Genomic DNA, 19,226 nt, shown 5'->3' with positions numbered 1-19,226 from the left:
GCCACCGGGTAGACGCATCCTTCAGGGAAGATGGTGATCACATTGAGACACGTGGGTTGATTGGCACGAACGAAGCGAAGAAACGGAGACCCACGGTATCGCAAATCGAATTTGCTTGCCTCGCCTTTCGCGGTTGTATACAACAATGTGTATAAGGCTTTTTTTTTGGAAATATGCCACTGATACAGTAACGTGTCGATTTTAGGATCCTACTCTTTACTATAAAATTGATATTGATTACTCCAAGAAATATTCGAAATCTTTGTATTTCCACTACCACCTCCATCACATGTACAGATTTGCCGTTAAGTTTTCTTGAGCATCGAAAACAGGTGAGGTTTATTCTTATTTATCAAATTTATCTTAACTCATTTCAAATTCGAATCTACATAAATTGTATTCCGAGTCGCCAAAAACTGGAGCGCACTGTATAAGTGAACCTTCGAACGATGATTGGCAATAAGGGGGGAAAGAATTCTTGAGGTCGATAAAGGGATATCATTGCGAGAGAAGATTCTTTTTTGGGATTAATTGACAGATCAAAAGAATAGGATTATGTTGTCATTCCGCATGATGGATTGAACGGCGGTGGCTACGGATTAGGGCTCTCGCACCACAAGGCCTGTGATATCGAGCGCGGAAATTTAATCACGCTTATTCCCCCACTGCTTAGATGTTCAAACACAAAAAATCAAAATCTTTATTATTACTTTCTAGGACATTTGCATTTTCAAGATTGAATATTCTATTTTCCACTTCGTTCGCTATTTTTTGATTGATGAGCATCGTTACAAGTTTTCCATTGGGGATAAAAATCTTCGAACCAATCAGCGCAAAATTCCAAAACAACATCAACATAACTACGTCTCATAGACAGAGGACTGAAAATTAATAACAGATAAGGAAATTATTACGAAAGCATTGGACTAGAATAAGTAAATTATGAAATTGATTTGGCCACGATTCCGAGCGATAATTTCGAACAACTGGTGCCTGAAATTGGCATTCCGAGCTGCGCTCGGGTTTCCGTCTCTTCCGTTTCGTGACGAATTGCTTTCCCGCATATTTTTTTCGATTACAAGTTTTAAGATTTCATCGCGTTCCTTTCGTACAGGCGATCAATGGCGGGGATTTATCTGCAATGTAAAGTTTGCCATTCAGTCAATCAGTTCGAAATTGGTTTCCTACTTAATCAAACTTGAAACTCACCCCGAAAATAGTGCGTAATATCCAAGCTGGAGACTTTTAGAACACCTGCACCCGATGGTTTTCCCGATCGCACACAAGAATGTTCCCGTTGGACATGATGGCGACCCCTTCGAGGCCCTTGAACTCGGCATCACCGGAGCCCCAGGAACCGAACGCACGCAGGAAGCTGCCATCCGGGTGGAAGATTTGGATGCGGTTGTTGCCGGAGTCGGCCACGCAGATGTAGCCCTGGTCGTCGACGGCGACACCCCTGGAAAATGTGGAGAAGAAAAACGTTCATTGTGTTGTTTGCTGGTAAGTAATTAAAATCATGACAATTTATTATATGGTACAAAGATTCGTTCAATGCTATCGAAATATAACAATTTGTTGGTATGGAGAAATTATTCAAATGGATTTCGATGCCGGAAAATTCATATTCAGTGAAAATATTATTATGGTGAAAACCAATATACGTGTGGCACTTATAGCGAATTGTAAGGATACCTTTTTAATATACAAAAAAGTACGTATGGGAATTGATTGCAATACTACAAAGAAGACTATTATTTCTTACAATAAAACAACACATTTTTCGGCAAATTGGCAGAAAATTTGACAGAATCGATAGCCAAAATGATTGTCTCAAATTTACTAAGGAATGGAGTCCCAGAGCTCTTAGCGCCAAAAATAACACCCGACTCCATCGGGAAACACAATCCCATCCATCATAACTTTGGAGGCGTGCTTCATTGTTGGGGGCCTCCTTGGGAAAATACCTGTCGAAAAATATCCAACTCCATTCATCATCCACTCATGCACACCTCTCTCCGAACTTCTGATGATGTTATTAAAAACGAAAAGCGGTTCATTCACTAAGCAGAAGTATGTACTTTTCTCATATTTAGCCAAGAGATTTGCATACCTTGAAAATGTTCTTATGAATATGGGAAACAGCAACAATAAAGATCATTTTACGCAACAGGTCTAACTTTTATAATTTGCATTAATGCAGACTTAGTCGCATGAATAAGCCTAATTCTATTTTTTCTGCCGTTCACCGATTCCTATGAAGCGAAATCATAACTTTCCAACGTCAGATGAACGACAGAAATGAATTCCCTTCGGAATCGAAGGTAAGCGACCGCCTGGCTGATGTTCCCAAATTCTCCTTTTCCTTCCAGGTATACAATGAACGATGCCCGAACGACGACGCTTCTTCGGCGACGGTATTTTGCATTTTGTCCCTAAACGTGCTTTTGTTTGAGTTCAAAATTGTGACAAACGTTGTTGCTCACTTTGCCGAACGTAGGCAAACATGATTGATCGTCATTGGTTTATAATTTTATTAGCCACAGCTTCGGATGATTCTCATTTTCTTCCAATATCGGTGGTGTTCAATTTTCTTGAAGACGCAATTCAGCAAAAAAGCTTGCTCTATGCTTATCAAAATACGCAACAAATTTTGAAGATTCCACTTTAAGAAACTTTGGACGGCCATCATTGGAAGCTGTTGCAAATTGTAATTATCCTCTAAAAGATTCTCAAAGTCCTTTTTTGTACATGGAATTCAATTTATTGGTAAAAGGTACACACGCTAATAACGTCAAACGGTGCTCGTTTCCCCCAAAGTATCGATATTAATTTTTGCTTCCGAAAAAGCATAATGAAAAACCCGTAAAAGGAATTTCATAATGGGGCAAACAATGGTATGCGTTTCCTCCGAAAGGGATACACATCCTTTTGTGGGGAAATTATTAATTATCGTTGGGTATGGTCGGCACTCGAATTCGGTTGGTTGACTTTTCCCAGTTCCCAAAATTTCTTATTGAATTACAGTGGCTTGGGAGGTTTTTCGAAGAGCCGGACACAATGAGCACACCGACATATAATTCATCTTCTTGGAACACTTTGTATCGGTCAAATTGGTGTATAAATAACTCCGCCAAGTAATACGTTATTTGAATAATCTTTGTGTGAGGTGGGATCCATAATGTTGACCACAATTAGTGTTCATGGATTAATTTTATTTCAAAGAAACAACTATTTACGTCCATAATAGCTTAATTACTTTTAAAACGAATTCCGTAAGCTTAAAATAATTAAATTTTCAATTGTGTTCACAACCTCTAATGTCTTTATTCTCTTCGATCGAATAAAAGTGATAAAACAACTTTCGCTCGGAAGATTGTTCGCCAGCAGCCCCACGCACACCGTCCAAGGTCTCGGCACCAACAATTTCTATTCGATTTCCGCTACTGTGGTTGAATGAGGCAACGATGTCCCGTCCCTACTGCTCCAGATGTCACTGGCAACGGTGGACGGCCGGATGTGACAAAATTTTAAATATAGAAATTCCTACCGACAAAAGATGCCCCCGGGAGCCATCGAATGTTTTTGGCAACTTTCATCCCATAACGATCGATCGGAGTACATACTATGCAAAGGTGGGGAACGGGCGGCCAAACGCAAATTGTAAACGAAAAATTATGATGATCGTATATTTGTAATATATGTTTTTATTTTTTTATTCTGATAATGTATTGGAAGTTACGGGTTCTTTGGGAAAGCTTATTCTAAATAAAAAAGATAAGCGATTATGATGACAAAATTGTTTACGAGAAATGCCAATTCTTTGGCCTTCCCCATAAAACGTCATCCATTTTTCTGCATTTCCGCGGAGAAGCTGTACGAATTTCTATTGTTTTCGGCATTGTATAAACGATTGATATAAGTAACGGGTCGTCTGGTCCACTGCTTGAGTTCTATAGGACAGCGACATGAACGCTCGTGTTTTTTATTCGGGCATAGGAAAATGTTGACAAGTGTTTTCGTTCTGGTCACAAACAAGGTGCCGAAGTACACTGCTGTGAAAGGCGAGGACAGCTAATCGTCAGCAACTTATTCTCAACGAATGGCCCCGCTCCGTCGGCAGCCGAACAACGAAACTATCCTATAGGATGAATCTGCTCCGCTTTCTACCGCAGAGCAACTATTGCTGATGTTCTCGCAGCTTGCCACTGGGCTGTCTGGTTGCAACCAGATCTTCTCTTGGCATATTCATCATTGAAAACGACTGCAAGGGTGTCCGAGTCAACTGGAATACTTGCTCGCTCACGAGTAAACCAATCTTAAACTGGATATCCAGACTTTCGTATTGTGAGACTTAAACGACCGACCAAGGGAGGTGGTGTTGTCATCAGTCTTCCAGCCAGTCTTCCAAGCTTCCAGCTGAGTGTCATCGAGGCTATCGGTATCGAAGCTACCACTTCTATCGGCACATTTACGCTCGTCAAAGCCGGCGATGGATCATGGGTTGCCCTTCGAAGGCACATCGTAAAGCTAACGCGAAGACAAGCTCAGTGTACCATTGCTGGAGACCTGAATGCGAAGCATCAAGCCTGGGGCAACAGTCATGGCAATCGAAACGGCATTATCTGGAGCAACGGTATGGAGGAAAGCCACTGCACGGGTCCTGAACCCGGATTCTTCCACTCGGCTGGGTCGGAGTGCATACAACAATCGACCATCTCATCACAAACATGAATGATCACATCTTGCAGCTGGTCATCTACCAGGAGCTCAGCTTAGACCACTACCCGATGGTGGCGGAAATTGGCTCCCCGGTAAACCGGCATCAGCAGACCCTGGGGTGGATTCCAAAGGTGCGTTGATGGCAACATGGACTACCAGCAACACCGGACGAAAACGACGAGCAGCTGCACGTCGTTCAAAAGACGCTGTCCCAGGCAGTGTTGTAAAGTGTCATTTGCATTCGTTTGTATAATTTTCCCAGAACTTTTTCCAGAAGGTAGCTATCAATTCATGATGTATGACGAACTTATAACGCTTAAATGTGCCTACAACTTTATCTAACAAGACATTGCTGTAAATATGTGACATGGGGCGTGGGAGGCAAAATATCATTCAAATGACATTATGTCAAATGACACGTGACATTTTGGAGAGTTTTCGCTCTCAAGCCTCAGATGTTATGTTTAGAGCAATGTACCCTTGAACAAAAATATAGCCCTACTCAAGCGTTATGAGTACATCTAAAATTATGGAATAAATTTGGCTTCTAAAAAAAGTTAGGAACAAACTAGTCAAATGACATGCAGATGACATTTTACAAGCCTGGTCCCAGGTCAAGGGTTTCTAAAACTACAGATTATTTTGCATTTATACAGATTTTTTACTAGTTTTCAAACAGAATCTGGTATATACAGATATATATTTTTTTAATTACGATCTGCATGTACAGATATTTTAAATTTGTATTTACCAGTAGGTACTGTGAAACATCTGGAATGAAATGGGGAATATCGGCGGTTTTATTTCGTATTAATAATCACATATAGATACATTATAATTATTCATTACATTTCATTGGAAAATCCAATATCAAAAAGCTGGAGCTTTGTCAAATTTAAATAAAATCCGGACGTTTCTTGATCAAATAAAAATTAAAATTGTGTACTATTTTTGTGTAACGTCTTCAAAACGGCATCTTATTGTTGTTTTTGACTCAATTCTCAAATGTGGTTTATTTTTCCTTCAAAAACAATATGTGATAAACCAGATTTCTGATATTTCCTGAATTAATTCAAATTATTTATCACCATTATTATGAAAACAAAACCTTAAAGACCACTAAAGTATGGCAACCTAATGAAATATAGATGGGGTGACAGTGGGGACTTAAATAAAAACTCCCCTGAAAAATAGAAATTTTTCACAAAAAAATAGGAAATTGCCAATAAAAAAGTCAGGGTATGAGCAATAAATAAATACAACATTTCCACAAATAATGCAAAATTCCCATGAACAATTAAACATATTCCACAGCACAAAACTATCTTAGCACTTCTAGGAGCAAAAATAGCAAATATAAAAGAAAAAAAAATTCATTAAAGAAATCAAAATGTTCCAAAATTAAAAATACAAAAATTTCAAAAATAAACAATTTTAGCAATAAATAATTCCAAAATTTTACACAAAACAAATTGTTTTTTTTTTTTCAGCACGAACAAATCAATAAAGTGCAATAAAAAATGTGAAAATTTCCATGAAGAAATATTAAAAAGCAACCGTTTTTTTTCTTCTAAAAAGGCAATAAAACTGAGCATTTTCCAAAGATTTTTTTTTCGGTTTTATTGCTTTTTTATATTTTTTATAGAAATTTTCTTATTTTTTATTGATTTTCACTGATTAATTTGGGGAATTTTTTTAATCTGTTTTGGAAAAAAATTGTGGAAAATTTTAACTTAAAACGGCTACGCAGTCTACGTAGTCGCTTTAAGTTAAAATAACAAAAACAGTCGATCATTCGAAAGTAGGGTATCTGTTCCCATATTAATAACAGCCCGTATATTAATCTCAACCGTCGATAAACCAAATAAAAAATCAATTTAATTACAATTTCTCACATCGTATGTACACAATAACGGATGGAACACATTCTTGAATGTTTGGAATATTATTCAAGATTTTGTTTATGTAATGTTCTAATTCACAAGAATCAAATTATTAAAAGATAAAATTATAAAGCACTTTTTTTTTCATTTTCCTACCTCTGAACTGATGGTTTGATGTAAGCATATGCGGTATTTCGAAAATTTCGTTTCAGGTGGTTCGAAACGAAAATCCGCGGAATTTCACGGAATTTTGGCATGGCGAAATCGCATTTCTTGATTTCGTTTCGTTTCGTAAAATTAAAAAAATTTCGCTAGAAAAAATTAGCTTCTAACGAAATTTAACGGAATTCCGCGGAATTTCGAAACAAATTTAAACTTAAACTATTCTTCATATTATCAAAAATTTTGGCTACGCCGCTGAACAAAATCGTTAAGTTGTTTTCAAAACTTTAGGTTATACAATTTTTTCTAATAACGCTTACTACATAACCCTATTCTTAGTCGACAAAAACGTATGTAGTTTTTTTTCTATAAAACGTCTTCAGTGTTTCCAAGTTTCCAATTTATATTTTGTGATATTTTTTACTATTTGTACAGTATGAATGCGGAATCTATCGTGTTGCTGCTGATCATGGGACGGCAGCTAGTCCGGGAAAACGCGAAGTGAAAAAAAGATCTACCTCGCGTAGCAGAAATTTGTTCAACCAGTGTACAATAGATCTTGTAGATGCTGGTCACGCCAGCTAGTGTGGGAGAACGCGAAGTGATAAAACTAATGTCTGCATCGAAGAGCACAGAATTATTTAGTGCGGAATCGATCATATTGTAGAAGCTTATTAAACGAAGCACATTGAATTGTGTTGGATTGATTTCAAACACAGTTTTCGTCTTCTTGTTTTCAAAATAAATTTACAATAAATAAAATATTTAGTCGCTTATCAAGGGCTTCCACATGAATTACCTTCTCTACTAACCAACGATTCTTTTCCCATAGCGCTCACCGAGATGCAGAGCATTCCTCAGTCTTTTATAACAGCGGTTCTCAACCTGAAATTTTGTACATGTACCGCCAGGGGTACTTTCGCCGTTTTAATCCAAACCTATTGATAAAGCTTTGTATTTTTTTTATTTCTAAACTTTATCTTGTGCATAATAAGTTAAAGGATGTTATTTGGACCACCCTTACGGGGCTCTTATTTTGGACCACCAAGAGGAATTTGCTCTCAGTGGTCCAAAATATGAGGCGTCGAACTGGTGGTCCAAAATACCTCCCTTACCCTATTCATGGCGATCAGTAAATCATGGCCTTTTGTATCCTGTCCTCCACAACCAGGACAATGGATGAAGAGATGTGGGACAAAAGATCAAAAGGGCAAAACCTCAAATGAACAAATTTTGAAAATCTTCTGTGCAATTTTCCGGGTCAAAACATAATGTTGAATAATATGTTAAGAATATGATTCTTAACTAAAATCTAATCTACAGATTCGACAGCCTCCATTTGAAAGACATGAAGACTTTTTCCCGAAAAGCTCAGTTGCTTTGTTGCAAGAGAATTGGAAGCATCCTTCTACGGTTCTCGGAAGCCTCCTTCCAAGCGGCTCGGAAGCCTCCTTTCAAGTGACCCAGAGGTTCGAACACTTTCTTTTAAGAGGCCCGGAAGCCAAGCTGTTTTTCTAGAAATTTCTTTTTTTCTGCTTCTTTTAAAAGCCTCGGATCTTTTCAAGGGGCTCGAAAGGGATTTTGAACAGGCTCGACAGCCTCATTTTAAAAGGCTCGGAAGCCTACTCTCTCAAGAGGTTGGAATCCTCCTTTCTAGAGGCCGGAAATCTTTTTCAAGCTTTCTTCTTTAAACTATCTTTTTCTTTTCTCCTTCTTTTAAAAGGCTTGGAAAGCTCTTTTCAAAAAGGCTCGGAAGGCCTCTTTCAAGAGCCTCAGAAGCCCACTCGAAAGCCTAAGAATCCTCCTTTCAAAGGCTCAGAAGCCTCCTTTCAAGAGGCTCAGGAAGCCTCTTTGTGGGCATTTCTAGATCTTCGCAAAGAAATTTGCACAAAAAATCCAAAGCGGGTTGAAAGATCATTAAAATTGCTGAAAGATCTTTACTTATAATTGCTTTTAGCTCATACTGACCATAACAGCTGTTCTCATATGCCAAGGACACACAAGACAATAGCTCAGTTCGTCGAGCTGATTGTATATAAGACTACTAGCTTTATGTACCCGGCCTTGCTCGGAATTGCCAGTTTGGTTTGCAGTTTTCTTTTACAATCGGAAAATGATAAAACCAATTGATCAACAGGGTAATTGTGTTGACTTATTCATACTTTATCATTTGATTAAAAGAAGGCTTTTGGAAACATTGACTGATTTTGAAGAAGGGATCTTGGGTTTGAAAGGTTTTTATTCCGGGAAAACGTCTATTTCTAAAGAAGGAAAAACATTCATCGATGCCATATTCGGGCAACGCATATTTTTAAAGAAGGGATCACACCCACCATTGCCTTATTCCGGGCAAATGCCTCCTTTTGAAGAAGCAATCACATCCACCATTCAGAAGGAAACACATTAATCATTGCTTTTCACTGGGCATACAATTATTCCGATGAACAACAATACCCAATCCCAATACACCGCCCCCCCCGCACGTCCCATTCCAAAAGTCCCTTCCAGCCTCTCTATAATAGTTTCCTTTGGGTAGGGATTACGTGCTTACGTGTTTGGTTTGAATTGATCATGCGATAAAAAGGTATACTAAATTGTTCGTTTAATGAATATACCCTCTATTTCATTTAGCTATAGCACTCATACCCAGTCTGATATAGTCTTCCTTAGTTCCAAATTTGGTGGACATCGATAAATGGGTTCAGAAGTCATGCTGAATTGATCGATAACTAAACAATACCCCCTGTCCTACACCCTCCCCTTTTTTTTAATTACTTAACCACATCCACAATATTTCATACAAATTTGGTTCAAATCGGTCATGAGGCTCAGGATTTACATTGAGTTGATCGATTGCTAAACAATACCCTCCCCATACCCTCCCCCTTTTGTAAAGAACACCTCCTCCCACCCTCCCTCTTTCCAAAGAGCATGCCTAACCCCCTATCGTCCCCTCTGTAAGATAAAGAATTTTTGTTCCAAATTTGGTCGAAATCGGCCAAGGGGTTCAGAGTTTACACTGCGTTGATCGATAATTAAGCAATACCCCTTCCCCCATACCCTCCCCTTTTTCAAAGAGCATACTTAACCTCCCTATCGTTCCCTCTGTAAGATAAAGGATTTGTGTTTCAAATTCGGTTGAAATCGGCCAACGGGTTCAGAATTTAAACTGAGCTGACCGATAACTAAGAAATACCCCTCCGTCACACCCCTTCCCTTTTCCAAAGAGCATGCTTAACCTCCGATCGTCCCCTTCTTAAGAGCAGGAATGTGTGTTCCAAATTTGGTTGAAATCGGCGAAGGGGTTCAAAAGGTACACTGCGTTGATCAATAGTTAAGCAATACCCCTCCCCCCATACCCTCCTCCTTTTACAAAGAGCACGCTTAACCCCCCCCCCCTTCCCTCTTCAAGAAAAAGAATTCTTTTTCCAAATTCGGTTGACCTCGGCCAAGGGGTTCAGAATTTACACTGAGTTGATCGATAACTAAGCAATACCCCTCCCCCCACACCCTCCTCCTTTTCCAAAGAGCATGCTTAGCCCCCTATCGTCTCCTTTTTAAGATAGGGTAATTGTGTTCCGAATTTGGTCGAAATCGGCCAAGGGGTTCAGAATTTAAACTGCGTTGATCGATAACTGTATTGCTCCCTCCCCCCATAGCCTCCCCCTTTTCCAAAGAGCATGCCCCCTATCGTCCCATCCTTAAGACAAAGAATTTGTGTTCAAAATTTGGTTGAAATCGGCCAAGGGGTTCAGAATTTAAACTGCGTTAATCAATAGTTAAGCAATACCTCTCCCCCCATACCCTCCTCCTTTTACAAAGAGCACGCTTAACCCCCCTATCGTTCCCTCTGTAAGATAAAGAATTTGTGTTTCAAATTCGGTTGAAATCGGCCAAGGGGTTCAGAATTTACACTGAGTTGATCGATAACTAAGCAATACCCCTCCCCACACACCTCCCCTTTTCCAAATAGCATGCTGAACCCCCTATCGTCCCCTTTTTAAGATAAGGAATTTGTGTTCCAAATTTGGTCGAATTCGGCCAAGGGGTTCAGAATTTAAACTGCGTAGATCGATAATTAAGCAATACCCCTTCCCCCATACCCTCCTGTTCTCCAAAATGCATGCTCGACCCGTCCCCTCCTTAAGATAAAGAATTTGTGTTCTAAATTTGGTTGAAATCGGCCAAGGGATTCAGAATTTACACTCAGTTGACCGATAACTAAGCAATACCCCTCCCCCCACACCCTCCCCCTTTTCCAAAGAGCATGCCTAACCCCCCTATCGTCGTCTCCTCAAGATAAAGAATGTGTGTTCCAAATTTGGTTAAAATCGGTAAATGGGTTCAGAAGTTATGCTGGAACATACATACAAACATTGAGTTTTATATTTTGTCAGACTAGCTTTATGTACCCGGCCTTGCTCGGAATTGCCAGTTTGATTCGCAGTTTTTTCACCATCGGAATTGGAATAGGTCAAAAGGATAATTGTGTTTTCTTATTGATATTTCATCATTTGATTAAAGAAGGTAGATTACATTTGAAAACATTGACTGATTTTGAAAATGGGATCAAACCCAAAATCGCTTTTATTCCGGGCAAACGTCTATTTCTAAAGAAGGAAAAACATACACCGATGCCTTATTCCGGAAAAACGTCTATTTTAAAGAAATGATCACATTTACCGTCCAGAAGGAAACACTTTAATCATTGCTTTTCTCTGGGCAAACCATGATTTCGATGAAGTGTTGAGTTGATCGATCCCTGTCATCTTCGCCTTCTTAAGAAAAAGAATGTTTGTTCCAAATTTGGTTGAAATCGGGCAAGGGGTACAGAAGTTATGCTGGAACATTGGATCATTGCATACCTTGCTTTTATTTATTAATCTTGAATCATTATCATATAATTATCATACCTTTTAAAATTTGGAATAAAGGTTACTCGATTATGGATCACTATGCAATTTGATCATTCATAATCATCAATCATTAATCATATCGATCGTTAATCATTAACCATACACATAGTGTGTCAACATTTAATCACGATCGGTAATCGTTAATCATAATCCAACGGTTTTTTCATCTATTATTCATAATCGTTAATTATTGTCAAAAATGAATTTAATCATTAATCATTATCAGTCATCATTTTCAAAAATTATAATTCATTAATCATAATCTTTAATCATAGAGTTGAATGATTTAATCATTTAATCTGCTTAGAATTGGTCCTGGGGGTCAGGAGGTACACTGAATTGCCCGTTTTCTAAAGACAACCGCTTTCCCTTTACCCTGCCTCTTTTCTCAACGGCCATTTCACCCCTTTGTTATCTTCTCCTAGGGATAGAAAATGTGTGTACCAAATTTGGTTGAAATCGGTACAGGGGTTCAGAAGTTACACTAAATTGCCCGTTTTCTGAACAATACCCTCCCTTCAGACCCCTACCCCTTATCCAAATTTCCCTCCTGTACGATCGGCTCCTCATAGTGAATATGTGTACAAAATTTGATTGAAATCGGTCCTGGGGTTGGGAGTTACACTGAGTTGCTCGTTTTCCAAAGACAACACCTCCCCTATACCCTCCTTTTTCCAATGACCATCCCATCCCCTTTGTTATCTTTTCCTTATGATGTAGAATGTGTGTACCAAATTTGGTTGAAATCGGTACAGGGGTTCATGATTTACTTTGAATTGCCCGTTTTCTAAACAAAACCCCTCCTCCAGACCCCTCCCCTTTCCCAAATCCTCCCATATGATTACCTCCTCGTAGTGAATATGTGAACAAAGTTTGGTTGAAATCGGTCCTGGGAGTTAAAAAGTTACACAGAATTGTTCGTTTTCTGAACAAAACCCTCCCACCACCCCTCCCCTTTTCTACATGACCATCCCACCCCTTTGTTAACTTCCTCTGAGGGATAGAGAATGTCTGTACCAAATTTGGTTGAAATCGGTCCTGGGAGTTGAAAGTTACACAGAATTGTTCGTTTTCTGAACAAAACCCCTCCCACCACCCTCCCCTTTTCTACATGACCATCCCACCCCTTTGTTAACTTCCTCTGAGGATAGAGAATGTCTAAAATTAAATTTGGTTGAAATCGGTCCTGGGAGTTGAAAGTTACACAGAATTGTTCGTTTTCTGAACAAAACCCCTCCCACCACCCCTCCCCTTTTCTACATGACCATCCCACCCCTTTGTTAACTTCCTCTGAGGATAGAGAATGTCTGTACCAAATTTGGTTGAAATCGGTCCTGGGAGTTGAAAGTTACACAGAATTGTTCGTTTTCTGAACAAAACCCCTCCCACCACCCTCCCCTTTTCTACATGACCATCCCACCCCTTTGTTAACTTCCTCTGAGGATAGAGAATGTCTGTACCAAATTTGGTTGAAATCGGCAAAGTGGTTCAAAAGTAGTTAGCGAACAAACAAAAATAAATTGGTTTTTATATAAAAAAAAAAAAGAAAAAAAAAAAAAAAAAAATAAAAAAAAGAAAAAAGAAGAAAGAAGAAGAAAGATAGATTGATAGATAGATATAGACTACGAAGTTGATTCCTCATTTACGTTGATGATGAAAAAAACCCGTAATGCTAATTATCAATACCGTACTGCCAGTTGGTTCGCATTGGGAAGGGTACAATACATCAGCAGTTTCACAGTTCGGTAAACTAGGGAACTGCCGTAATCTGGAAAAGTGACGTAACACCCTTTTTAAAACATGCATGTTTTCCATTTTTCTGTTAAAGTGCTCGATGGGTAGTACTCGTTAACACCATTTTTGGAAAATGACGTATACGTCACTTTTCAGATTACGGCAGGGAACCTCATGTGGTCACACATATTGAAACTGCGGAAAAAAACAGCTGCTTTGTAAGAATCTTGTAATTTGAGGTGTAACACGACCTGTTTTGAATTAAATGTGTAAATGGCCACTTTTTCCGGGGACTACTTAACCCTAGGGCGCGGCACTTTCAATAGCTCTGGAAAAGGAATCGGTCATGAAATGTGGTTTCAATGTATGAAAGAAGTTTCAATGTATGAAAGTTCTTAAGATTATTCAAATTAGTAGTACAATATAGTGGCTGCCGGCGTTTTTGGATTTGTAATTTTATATTACAATCAGGTGGTGAAATTGAACAGTGAAGACATTCCACTGAAAAGCTATCAATTATTTTGTAATCGGTTATATTATAATTTATAACATAAGGTTTTCTAATACAAATATAGTTAACTATTTTTGAAGGTTTTTCCATCGAAGCCAAATTGCCCTGTATCGAAGATTATTTGCGTAGATGTGGATAGTCCGCAATTGATCATTCTCAGGATTAACGGAATCATTTTTGCATACTTTTTTTTTACCGGGAATTCATAACCTTCAGATTTTTTGAAGCTTATACATAAGTACCAGTAAGAGTAAACGGTAAACCAAGCGGGTCCATTGAAAGTCTTCTATGTCTACATGTGTAGCACGTCGATTGAAAATGGATTGAATGTGAAAATCCTCCAACACGCAGCAAAGGCGACTTGTACTCCTTGTTCATCCCCTGCCAATAACCGATACGCTAGGCGCGTCAACGAGCAAAAGCTGCTTAAAGCTCCAACAAACGTACGAGTCACGCCACCAGGTTTCGCCCTTCGCCAAAACCTTCGCAAAGCAGCCGTTTCCACACTGGTCGTGACACCAGATGGATGAAACCGACATTGATTTTCTCCCTTTTATGCCGTACAACCGATGGAGTATTCCTCATGGCGATAATAAAGCTGCGGGGTGCTTCCATCTCACGTGTTATACGTCCTTGATTTTCTCGGAAGTGGAGGAGATGCTTCTATCAACTGCATGGCGCTACATACCCATTTGACTTTTGCCTGTTTTCAAGTTGAAGTAACCGTCAACACTTTCACACAGTTAGCCAGGGAAGACTTTCCTTGTCTTCCGACAATAATGAACGAAATTGTATCCTCTGCGCCAAATACAACAATGGATAAATCGTGTAACGTTCCGATTCAGCTCATCGTCTACGAAACGCCAAGGAACAGAAGCCTCCAGCAAACTGCGATGATGCAAGATGAGATAAATAAACAATATCCCCCAAGCTGTAACCCCGGTATTGGAACAGGACAAAATTGAAGCGCTCGGATCTCGCACAGAAGCAGAGAGACGAAGATAACGCTGTTCCAAGCATCCGGCCATGCTGTATTGCAATATATCTGGCATGGATGATTACGGTTTCACTGAGTTGCTTCGCGGGAACTTTCGAGCATTGAGGGTATGCGTTTTCCGAAATTGATTCGTTTTTTTATTATCCCAAGAAAAAATGCAGCAAAATTGCAAAAATCGTTTTTTTTGTAAAATTTGACTTTGACATTTTTAGAAAAAAGATTCATTATGATCTTGATGATAAAACGAAATTCTAATAAATATTAATTATGTAAATGTGTAGTTACGATATTTCACCCTCAGTTGTTGCGTTTGGGGGATGCTGTTAGTTTTTAGCTTCCCAATAGAAATTCCTCTTTACCAGTTGAAAACTATTGTTGAGCTTGATTGTGCGCCACGCCGGAGGGAATCACGAGAAAGTTAATTTCCGTTTGATCGAGTTCGCCACCACAAGCAGCTCAGCAGTGCGGTTGAGTGGCGATCCCATTTATCATGCTTCTGTTCCACAGCTCGTAGGAATAATAACCAAGTTGTGGGCTGGTTTGCTGCTTCCATAGTAATGACTTCATTGCGCTCATCCTCTAGAGAGCAAAAAATGGGTTGATAATTGCTACTAGAATCATCTTTTAAAGTGTAATCCTTCATGCTGACAGAAAAAGTCGTGATATCTTAACATATCGAAGAAGGAAATCAGATAGAAATCTCTAAAAGGGAAAAAGCTTTTCCAATGCTTGTAGAACTTTTTCGATTAGGACTTATGACGAATCTGCAACCAGCAAAACAAACAGATGTTTCCAGGAAAATAAGATTCACTATTTCAACATTTAATTACAAACCTCAACTTCTTCCTGCGGAAAAGCTGTACAAGGAACGAGGCCGAAGCTGATGTATAAACTTTCTTCGAGAATCTTGCCCAAATTATCGCAAAATGGCAATTGCAACTGGCGGCCAGCGGGAACTTTCATCCATTGCTTCCTCTCGAAATACTTGTTTTAGTCGAAGTTTACATCACGCGCATAGGCACAAGATGGCTCGTTCGGTACCATTAGATCAGTTCCGGGTGCTCCAAGAGCGGAAACTTCTTCAATAGATGGAAAATCGAAAAGTCAAAAGTTGATCGTTGGGGCAGCGCAGCGGTTGTTTGTATAGATTTTTTTGTAATTGTGAGCAGTTTTGAATTACTTTGAAGTAATAAGGAGAAAAAAAATTTGAGCAGGATGCTTTTGCGGAAAGTCTTGAATTCTTCGTGATTTCTGATTTCTCGCCTTACTCTAGCTATAAGGAGCCGTACACGTGAGACTTATGTAAAACGGGTTAATTAAACCTATAAAAAAATCATACTTCAACAACCCAGAAAATACCTCACACAATTAGTGTACGGATCCTAAGTAATCTAATTTTATCTGATCTAATCTCCTTCTATTTAAATCAGCTCGCAAATCATGTAATACGAACAAACAATCTAAGCAAAACTGTTGTTTGTCTTGTCTGATCCAAAATTATCGAATCTGTTAAAATCTAACCAAATGTGATCAAATCTGTCCCAATTAGACTCAATTTGATACAATCTGGTTAAATCTTATACGTAATCTAAACAAATGTGGTTTGATCTGATTGTATCTAATCGGGGCCTTCCTTAGCCGTGCGGTAAGATACGCGGCTACAAAGGGTTCAATAACCAGTCCGGTTTACGAAATTTTCAGGTTGGAAATTTCCTCGACTTCGCTGGGCATAATACTATCATCGTGTGAGTCTCATGAGAAACGAATACAAAAATTGTAACTTGGTTTAGATACCGCTTGAGAGATGTAATATGCCATTAGGAAGAAGAAGAAAAAGTATCTGACCTAATCTATTGAAATCTGGGATGAAGTGGTCAAAAATGATCTATTCTTCTAAAATCTGATATAATCTTATCAAATTTTGTCAAATATGAATAAATATAACTAAATTTGAAAAAAAAAAATCGTCTGTAATCCGATGAAAACTGATCAAATGTTATGGTTTTATCGGGCCTGATCTATCAAATCTGTTATCTGAACAAATCTGATCCAATTGAATCCGATCAATCCTTTCAATTATGATCAAAAATCTGATCTAATTTGATCTAATTTGTTTCAAAATATTTGTTGAAATATTATAAAATTTTATTGAATCCAATTAAATCTGGACAAATCAGATTACCTCGTGGGCCTTATCGGGTTGGATTAAACTGAAACGTTTTACGTACGTGAACACTATCCTAATCTAATCTAGTTTGAACAAATCCAGTTTTATCTGATAGAATCTAAGCTACTCTGATCAGATGGGTTCAAATCTAATAAAAACTCTTCAAATCTAACCAAATCTAACTAAATATGACAAAATTCGATAGAATCTTATCTGAACTTATCGAGAGTTTGCAGATCTTAGTGTACTATTAGCATTTCCATAGTTATTAATTGAAAGCTTTCTATGCCCACCATTACATGAGTATGTATCTTGTAAGGCAAATACGAGGAAGGGCCGAACGTTGTTTGGCTTATACCTTGTTTGTTTATACCATTTGCTCGAATGCCACTAGGCCGAACAAACAATTTGGCCGAAATTCATCTGGCCGAAAGGGTCGTTTGGCCGAAAGGGTCATTTGGCCGAAAGCGTCAATAGGCCGAAAAGGTCGTTTGGCCGAAAGGGTCATTCGGCCGGAAGGGTCATTTAGCCGCAAGGGTCTTTTGGCCAAAAGGGTCGTTCGGCCGAAAGGGTCATTTGGCCGAAAAGGTCATTTGGCAGAATAGGTCATTTGGCCGAACAGGTCAGTTGGCCGAATAGGCCATCTGAAAAGTGTGAAATGAGGAGTGAGAAGTGAGTAGTCTCACTTCTCACTCTTTGTTTCACAGTTCTAACTGTAAAAAATGAGAAGCGCGTAGTGAGTAGTGCGCCCAAGCAGCACAACTTGTTTCACTACTGAACATTCCACAGTGTTGCAACTTGCAACTATTCGGAAAGAAACAAGCATTGCATATGTGTCATCAAATATAACTCTCTTGCAATCTAAAAAGCGTAAGAGGTGGAGCCTACGGAAACATAATTCGATTGCAGTGAAATTGCAATAATGTTGCAAAATACTTCAGCGGAAAGAAATAAAATAAAAATATAAAACTAGATTCGATTTATGGATCTTGCGATTGATAGTCCTTCACTCAACCACAGCACTATCCAACACTTCGAAGGGACTGCATGTTGACTCACCGTAAAAACCATACGATTATGAAGTTTTGTACTCGAGTTCCCTGTTACTTGATTGCTTCATGACCGGAAAAAAATGTGAGTTGTCAAAACGTTGAACGATGCTAAATCAAACATGAAGATACACTCAACATATCTGTAACTTAATTTAAACAAACAATTCAGTTTTGAAGGACGCATTGAAGTTACATGGTGAAAAATATGCAACTTGATGATTTTGTTTCGTTTATGCAACATGAAGTGCAGTATTCTTTGGTTATTTGTTTCCAAATTTTCTTCCAAATTGCAATTTTAATGAAACATTAATCACAATTCGAGCCCTTTTGACATCTTGATGCAACTTTTTAGTTGCTTTGATGTTTTCCAAATGCCTTTAATGAAACTGAATAGAAACAAGGTGCTTTTAGGAAGATGTTGCGTGTGCTACTTGGGCGAAGTGGGTAGTCAGACGTCTGACTACTTACTTCACGCTTCTCACTTTTTACATTACTTTTACTTTTTACATGCGGAATGAGAATTAAGACGTCTCTCTTCTCACTCATAATTTCTCATTTTTCAAATGACCTATTCGGTCAAATGTGCTATTCGGCTAAATTACCTATCCGGCCGCACAACCTTTTCGGCCAAATGCCCTTTCTGCCAAATGCCCTTTCGGCCTAATGACCCTTTCGGCCAAACTAACCTTTCTGCCAAATGACCCTTTCGGCCTAATGAACCTTTCGTTCTAATGACCCTTTCGGCCTAACGACCCTTTCGGCCAAATGAACCTTTGGCCAAATGACCCTTCCGGCCAAACAACCCTTTCGGCCAAACGACGCTTTCGTCCAAATGATCCGTTTGGCCAAACGGCCTGTTTGTGCAAAAGTAGATGTCTGTACTATACTTGTCCCTATACATGATAAGAAAATAAATTAGTATATTCTGAGCTATTGCTATGGCAAGATGGCATCACATTTTAATAGCATAGCATAGTTACGGTGTACTTCGTAGATTGGACACTAGTGATACTCATGTTTTTCTTTTGAAATCCTTATCCAGATTGCTATCAGAAATCAAGGTAGGTGTGGTCCTTCGATTT

At 38.8% G+C, this 19,226-nt stretch overlaps 1 protein-coding gene across 1 annotated transcript in view; it reads right to left on the bottom strand.

Moving 5' to 3' along the window:
* Positions 1-669: 669 nt before the first annotated feature.
* Positions 670-19,226, bottom strand: part of LOC134218495 (RING finger protein nhl-1-like) — a 93,414-nt gene continuing 74,857 nt past the window's right edge. The window contains 2 exon segments of the mRNA XM_062697580.1: positions 670-1,136; positions 1,210-1,459. Of these exon segments, the coding sequence (XP_062553564.1) occupies positions 1,246-1,459 (214 nt within the window). The 3' untranslated portion in view covers positions 670-1,136; positions 1,210-1,245.

Source organism: Armigeres subalbatus, chromosome 2 (assembly GCF_024139115.2).
Source record: "Armigeres subalbatus isolate Guangzhou_Male chromosome 2, GZ_Asu_2, whole genome shotgun sequence".
Classification (NCBI taxonomy): domain Eukaryota; kingdom Metazoa; phylum Arthropoda; class Insecta; order Diptera; family Culicidae; genus Armigeres; species Armigeres subalbatus.
The sequence above is the reverse complement of the archived record's forward strand: the minus strand, read 5'-3'. Positions and strand labels throughout refer to the sequence as shown.